This window comes from Hylobates moloch, unplaced genomic scaffold (genome assembly GCF_009828535.3).
Source record: "Hylobates moloch isolate HMO894 unplaced genomic scaffold, HMol_V3 SCAFFOLD_4, whole genome shotgun sequence".
In the NCBI taxonomy this organism is placed as follows: Eukaryota; Metazoa; Chordata; class Mammalia; order Primates; family Hylobatidae; genus Hylobates; species Hylobates moloch.
Window position 1 is genome coordinate 111,633,338 of NW_026652279.1, and position 8,225 is coordinate 111,641,562.

The following is an 8,225-nucleotide window of genomic DNA, read 5'->3' on the forward strand; positions in this document are numbered from 1 at the left end:
AACCCAGGAGGTGGAGGCTGCAGTGAGCCGAGATCTCACCACTGTACTCCAGCCTGGTGACAGAGTGAGACTCTGTCTTTAAATAATAATAATAATAATAATAATTCTCTGATGACTCTTCAGGAAATTCTCATTTTAAGAGTTATGCTATGTTGTTCTGTGAAAATGAAGACTACCAGCACTTCTGTGTAAACTCTAGGAAGAGTTTGACTATAGGAGGAGTATAGTAATCCTTGCTGTGTAAAGAAAGGATGGAAAGCTACTTTGTTTTGATAAAGTAAAATGTATTGAAGTGCCTGTTTTGAGTAAATTAAAATTCAGAGTACTTACCATTTCAGCTGGTCTCAACAGCAAATTTTTAGAAGTCTGAAATACATCAATACTGTGGAATAGGAGACTCTTACTTCCTTAAGACATTCATGAAATCACTGGGTTAGGTGCTAGTAATGCAATGATGAGAAAACACACACACACAAACACACACACACACACAATCCCAGCTCTTATGGGGTTTACAGTCAAGTGGGGAGACAAACATTAATCAAATAATTACACAAATTAACAAACTGCAGAGTGCATGATGGAAGAGCAGTATTAGATGGTATGAGATGATTAATAGGGTCTGTTAATTGGCCAGAAACATCTGGGAAAGCTCACCTGAGACTGTCAGTTGTGCTATGGTTGGAGGATGGGGATGGGAGGTGGCTGGTGAGGGCCTCATTAGGGAAGGAACTAAGAGTGCAGGAGCCCTGCTGCTGGAAGCAGTATGAGCCTCGGGTAACACAAGGGCTAACCCAAATGCCTACAGAGAGTAAGGATTGTGGGAGAGGAAGAAGTGACATGCCTCTCAAGTATTAAAATTCAGTTTTCATCATTTAAAAATAGATTAACAATAGGCAAACAGTTTGTGTTTTTTACAGGGAATGTAAGAGTCAATAAATGATCATTGAACTCCTAGGAGGGTCCTAAAACTGAGTGTTTGAGGAATTCCAGAATTTAAATGCTGGGTAGAAAAGGATGACCCAGCAAGTATTCCTGAGACTGAAGAAGAAAAGCCAGGAGTGAGTTTCGTGTTACTAATGGCAGAGGAAAAGAGGGCCTTTTAAGAAGGAGGCAGTGGTACTCAGAGTTGAAGCCTACCAAAAGATCAAGGAAAATGAGAACTGAAAAAATATCTGTTGGAGTTAGCAACATGGAGGCCAATGACATTCACAAAATGCTTAAAATGCACTGATATTGTATAATTAGTTTCAAGCATCTTCTGAAGTATCTGTGTCTTTTGCCTGACTGGGAGGGGTGTGGGTTGCTTTAGATCAAATTCCACACTTCTGGAGACCTGGGGGCATTCTAGCAACAATCCAGATAGTGTTACAAACAAGACCATTATAAGATAAACACATTTTAACGAGGCATTTATTACCCAATGCGTTAATATTAGAGAGACCCAATTGGGCTCATGTTAAAAACAATGAAGCATCTATGTCTTATGCAATGCTGTATAGGAAGTATTTGATAAAGTCTAGATCCTCAGAACAAAAATTCTATGCATTGGTCTATTGTCTTTATTTAAAACAAAGAGAGTGTGCTTAAGGTACAGGTATCTACCAGCTACTGAAAACTGCAGAACCTTATCCATGATGTATCCTTATTTATAGAATGCTCTAAAAATGCTCTAAAAATCTCCCATAAAACAGGATGAAAGTAGTTTTCTAATCCAAAATGTTATCATAATTGACACTTCTCAGGGTAAAAATTAGCACATAATGATGAGTGAGCTTAGAAAGATTCAGAATAAACAATTTATACAAATCGAGCTCTCCAACAATTGCAAATATACAGTATCTATTAGTCTTTAGCCGAATTAATCATTTCTTTTTTTTTTTTTTTAGATGGAGTTTCGCTCTTGTTGCCCAGGCTGGAGTGCAGTGGCGCGACCTCGGCTCACCGCAACCTCCGCCTCCCAGGTTCAAGCGATTCTCCTGCCTCAGTCTCCCGAGTAGCTGGGATTACAGGCATGCACCACCACACCCAGCTAACTTTTTTGTACTTTTAGTAGAGACGGGGTTTCTCCATGTTGTCAGGCTGGTCTCGAACTCCTGACCTCAGGTGATCCGCCCACCTCAGCCTCCCAAAGTGCTGGGATTACAGGCGTCAGCCATCACACCCGGCCTGAATTAATTATTTCTTAAGGCCCTCATAAAGTTACCGTTTGTAAAAAATAAAATTCTACATATATGGGAATTTAGAAAAACATTTAATTGTCATAATTGAATGTAATTAATCATTGTTAAAATATCAAAGCAGTAATACATTTCAGAGAATATATATGTAATGATTTTTAAAGCTCGATTGAAGCATACTCCAAAATGTACCTAAGCAATCTATTAACACCGGCCTTTTACACAGTACCGTTACAATCATTCTAATAAGATAAATTGGCTGGGCTCAGTGACTCATGCCTGTAATCCCAGCACTTTGCAAGGCCAAGGTGGGTAGATCACCTGAGGTCAGGAGTTCAAGACCAGCCTGGCCAACATGTCGAAACCCCGTCTCTACCAAAAATACAAATAATTATCCAGGTGTGGTGGCAGACACCTGTAAACCTTGGGAGGCTGAGGCAGGAGAATCACTTGAACCTGGGAGACAGAGGTTGCAGTGAGCCAAGATTGTACCATTACACTCCAGCCTGGGTGACAGAGCAAGACTCTGTCTGAGAAAAAAAGAAAGATAAATCATACATATGATTGATATACAAGCAAATTATATGTATTCACACATATATAATTTCCTTTTGGAAGATTTTAGGAAAATATTTGTCACAATTAATGATTTTTATATTTTATTTATAAATTGAGTACTCTGACAAAATATTAAATGGTTCAGTAAGACTGAACCATATATGCTGTACTTTTATATGTTAATGCATTTTAAAAAATCTGTAATTGTCAATAACAAATCTCAAAATATTAAAATAAATTTCTTGGTTTGGCACAGTGGCTCATACCTGTAATTCCAGCACTTTGATTGGCCAAAGCAGGTGGATCACTGGAGTCTGTGAGTTTGAAACTAGCCTGGGCAACATGGCAAAACACCATCTCTACAAAAAAATACAAAAATTAGCTAGGTGTGGCAGAGGGTACCTGTAGGCTAGGGAGGCTGAGGTGGGAGGATCCATTGAGCCCATGAGGCCTAGGCTGCAGTGAGCTACGACTGGGCAATAGAGCGAGAGCTTGTCTCAAAATAAATAAATAAATAAATAAATAAATAAATAAATAAATAAATTTCTTCTCTTTAAATCTTGGACCTAGTCATCAGATCAGTCTTTCTAAAATTTTGTTTTCATTCATGCATATTATTCAGTGGCTCCCCACTTCCTACAAAATGAAGTTCAGCTCTTTGTTCTGACATGTAAAACATTTCAATATTTGGCTTCAAACATTATTTCCAAAGCAGGCCATGCTCCTCATCTCCACCCTGAGCTTGTGGTGTGTTCCTCACCTTGAAAGCTCTTCCTCCTTCTCTTCTTCAAATCTTGTGATTTTTAAAGATGCAGTTCATCTCCCACCCTCCTCCCTTATGAAATCTTCCCTTATGCTTCTAGTGCCTTCCTCTGGCCTTGTCTTCATCACTTATTTTGGGTTTTAAACAACGACTATTATGTACTGAGTAACAGTACTTGTGTCCCTTTTTTTTTTTTTTTTTTTGAGATGGAGTTTTGCTCCTGTTGCCCAGGGTGGAGTGCAATGGTGTGATCTTGGCTCATGGCAACCTCCGCCTCCCGGGTTCAAGTGATTCTCCTGCCTCAGCCTCCCGAGTAGCTGGGATTACAGGCGCCCACCACCATGCCCAGCTAATTTTTGTATTTTTAATAGAGACGGGGTTTTGCCATGTTGGCCAGGCTGGTCTCGAACTACTGACCTCAGGAGATCCACCTGCCTTGGCCTCCCAAAGTGCTGGGATTAGACGTGTGAACCACTGTGTCCGAGCTTGTGTCTCTTAACCGAATGGGAATTACCTTTGATGCCCAGCACAATCCTGAGAATTATAAAATTTGAGTGAGTATAAAATTATAAGCATATGCTAGTATTACCTTAATTACCTCTGACCTATTTTACTTTATTCTTACAGTTTTTCTATCTACAGAAATAGTATAACTAAAGGCCAAGTTTACTATTGCTTAAGTGTCTCTCATTCTCTTTCAAAGAAACTGATCTTGCTGTTGTCTCCATTTAATGCATACTCTTCACTGTGCAACTGAAATATAGAGTTTGGAATTTTCCTCAAACTAGGGACTAATTCCCTTTAATTTCATCAAGTCTTAGGTAAGTTCCTGTGTTTTGTGATAAATACATTTTTACCTTCCTTTTAATGGAATATTTGAATGTTCAATTTCTCCAAAAATATAGAACTTTAAAAAACCCAGAACACAGTAAGGTCTTTCTTTCATTGAATTTTATGTTTATTGTTTTTCTCTCCTTTCTCCAAGCACAGGGGAAGAGGTATAAAAGCAGAGGGATATATGCTTTTGAAAAGCCACCCTGGGCTAGATGCAGAAAAGCAGAAATTATGGTGCTAGCTTCTTCTACTGCATAGGCAGTTTAGCTCTGCTTAAGACTATTGTACTTGAGTCCTAAGTTTACAAATCTAGGGAAATCATGCTTACAAATGAGCATGGCTTTCTTTTTGCATATAACAGCACCAATTACTTATTAAACACCTACTATACATCAGATGCAATGTTGGTTTCTTTATATGTTACCTAATTTTCATGATCAAATGTATCATGATTCCCATTTTACAAATGAGGAAACTGAGGCTTAGAGATGCTAAGTAACTTGCACAACTAGTAAATGGCAGAGCTAGAGTTTGGATGCAGAACTGATTCCAAAGCCTATGCTCTTTTCTCTACATCTTGCACTGTCAGTGTCTTTTAGTGGCAGGAATTCTCACTGGGGAATGTTGGGGCTTGCATCTATGACTCTGGCAGCTAAACGGAAGGATAGAATAATAATAAAAAAGTTCCATTGTATCTGGGGAGGCTTACCAGACCCCTTCTCCTATGCACAGTTGCTCCAGGATTTGTTATTAGATGTTTCTCACTCTGACAATTTACATTTTAGTGTACACTAAATTTGGCACTGTCCCTTTTGTTATGGAACATCTGATCATTTCTGTCTGGGTAGGTGGGGAGGAAGGCTGAGAAGTTTTTATCTTTGTCAAGGCCCAGGATGAAAACACCACCAGGAAGTAAATCAATGCAATATACATTTTATATTAAAAATATAATATGCAGTATATTTTATATTTAATATTAATATATATTAATATATAATACATAAACATTATTTAATATTATGTATTTTATATATATTAGAAATTCTACCCTGTAAAAATATATTTCTCGGAGGGGCCGGCAGTGGGGGGTGGGGGGGCAATACATTTATCACACAAGATGAAACTTACATAAGACTAGATATATCTATAGTCTTAGTGCTGTGCTGATATATAAATTCCAAGTTTCGGCTGTTAGTTACTCATTTGAAGATCAGTAGAAGGAAATTTCAGTGTGACAAGAATGTTGACAATCCCTGTGCTATCTCTACCAGGATCTAGTTCCACTGTGCTCTTCCAGGGAAGGATGTAGCTGTGTATGCAGGTTTTAGTTGGACAGTCATCTTTTTCTAGTGGCAGTTTCCCAGTCGCTGTTCTGTGTATTAGGACCACGGGAGGAGAGAAACGGTTATTCTTCCTTCTCCATTTTTCCACACTTAAAGAGAATTTAATATACTGTGTTTTCTAGTTAGTAGTTAATTTTGTATAATAGTCTAGAGATTGCTATACAGATTTAATGTGTTTTACACTTAGTTGGGCAAAAGTGTATTAGTATCTACCACCAACCAGATCTAACTACATAAATATGTATTATATAATTATATTAAGGATAATTTGTGGGTTTTGCGTGTGAACCCTAAAAATCTGAGCCAGGTCCCAGTTAATTTAGAAAGTTTATTTTGCCAAGGTTGAGGATGCGTGCCCATGATACAGCCTCAGGAGGTCCTGACGTGCCTGAAGTGGTCAGAGCAGTTTGGTTTTGTACATTTTAGGAAGACACGAGACATCAATCAGCGTATGTAAGATGAACACTGGTTCGGTCCAGAAAAGGTGGGACGACTAGAAGCAAAGGTGGGACAACTCAAAACAGGAGGCGGGATTCCAGGTTTTAGGGAGATAAGAGGCAAATCACTGCATTCTTTTGAGTTTCTGGTTACCCTTTCCAAAGGAGGCAATCAGATATTCATTTATCTCAGTGAGCAGAGGGGTGACTTTGAATAGAATGGGAGGCAGCTTTGCCCTAAGCAGTTCTCGGAAGCTTGACTTTTTCCTTTAGCTTAGTGATTTTGGGGCCCCAAGATTTTCCTTTCACATGAGTTAATAACTGTCCACTCTTGTGAAATGTAATTTTAATGTTAGGATATCTGAAATGCTTCCATATGGCTGGGTGCAGTGGCTCACGCCTGTAATCCCAGCACTTTGCGAGGCTGAGGCCCGAGGAACACTTGAGCCCAGGAGTTTGACACCAGCCTGGGCAACATAGTGAGACTCCATCTCCACAAAAAATAAAACTAGCCAGGCATGGTGACACATGTCTGTGGTCCCAGCTACTTGGGAGGCTAAGGGAGGAGGATCACTTGGGCCTGGGGGATTGAGGCTGTAGTGAGCCATGATCATGCTACTGCACTCCAGCCTGGGGGACAGAGATAGACCCTGTCTCAAAATCAATCAACACACAATGACAACAAATAAATGAGATGTTTCTATAGGTCACTTTGTTTTTTTAGAAACACTAATTGATTTACTTAGTTATTGAGATGGAGTCTTGCTCTGTTGCCCAGGCTGGAGTGCAGTGGTACGATCTCGGCTCACTGCAACCTCCATCTCCCAGGTTCAAGCGATTCTCCTTCCTCAGCCTCTCAAGTAGCTGGGACTACAGGCATGCGGCACCATGACTGGCTAATTTTTGTATTTTTAGTAGAGACCGGGTTTCACCATGTTGGTCAGGCCGGTCTGGAACTCCTGACCTCAGGTGATCTGCCCACCTCGACCTCCCAAAGTGCTGGGATTAGAGGCATGAGCCACCGTGCCTGGCCTAAAAACACTAAATTTAGTAAGGAACTGGGGTGCAGTTTTGTCACTGACAGTTATGGTGCTGTAGAAAGAGCCCATATCTGGAATCTGCCTTTAGCCTCAGCTCTGCCTCTTGTTTTTGTACCTTGGAAAAGTCACTTCACCTGTTTTCTCATCTATATAGGATGAAGATCATAATTTCTTTTACACAGTGTTCTTGTGAGACTGAATGACAGAAATTAAAAGAAGTGTTCTACGAAGGCAAAGTTAGGTTTCTTATAGCAGAAAGGGAGATGCACGCAGAGAAGTTGGAATCTCAGGAGACGGATGTAGCCAGGGGCTTTTTACGGGGGTTGGGCTAAGCATTATTAGTCAACGGGCTGTACTGCTATGTATGGTAGGTCTTGAATACCGTTTCTCCAAAATAACCTATTTCCTCCCCAAACCCAAACTCCCTCAACTGGGATCGAACTCAATCCTGTAGCGTGTTCTGAGATTCTGTACTCGCCTCACTTCTCCCAAGATCGTAAATTTTGGAGGAGCCATTCCTTCATCATCCATGTTTGCATCGTCCACACCGTTCATTGGTTAAGTGCTTAGTACGTTTGCTATTGGGCAAGGTCCTCAAACGCGAGGTGGGCGTCAGAAGAGTCAGGTTAGCGACTGAGTAACTGTTAGTGGTGGATAATTTAAAGCCAATTTGAAAGTTCATCCTTTCCCCCAAAGGCAAAAGCAGGCGTTCCTTTTCTTAAAAGAGAATTTTAAACAGAATTGGGTCTCTGGTGTCCTGCCTAAAGCCCGCAAAGAAAGAGGGTCACGGTTGGGGGTGGGGGTGATGGGGGATACTGAACCCTCTTCTGGTTGCGCCTTGTCCGGAGCCCCCGGCTAGAGCCCTGGCGCGCTCCCAACGCGAATCGGTGACTCCGCAGGCCGCGCAGTGCGGAGGTGCCCGTCCCACCCTCCCCCTTGTGGGGTGCGGGGCTCCATTTCCCCGAGCCGCTGGGGTCGGCTTCTGGTCTTGAGACGAGGATGAAGTGGTGTGAAGGGTTGGGCTTTTTTTTTTGTTCCTAAAAATGCAACGAACAAAAAAAAAAGTACAA

The 8,225-nt window shown here is 40.8% G+C and overlaps 1 protein-coding gene across 3 annotated transcripts in view; it reads right to left on the minus strand.

The window, feature by feature from the left end:
* Positions 1–2,896: 2,896 nt before the first annotated feature.
* Positions 2,897–8,225, minus strand: part of LOC116467287 (uncharacterized) — a 135,144-nt gene continuing 129,815 nt past the window's right edge. For 2 of the 3 annotated variants that reach the window (XM_058437904.1, XM_032150914.2), the window contains exon 6: positions 3,760–8,192. In XM_058437904.1, coding sequence (XP_058293887.1) covers positions 7,917–8,192 — 276 coding nt within the window. In that variant the 3' untranslated portion in view covers positions 3,760–7,916. Of the gene's footprint in view, positions 3,098–3,759; positions 8,193–8,225 lie in introns of those variants that run through there. The other variant, XR_009213264.1, reaches the window with a different exon arrangement.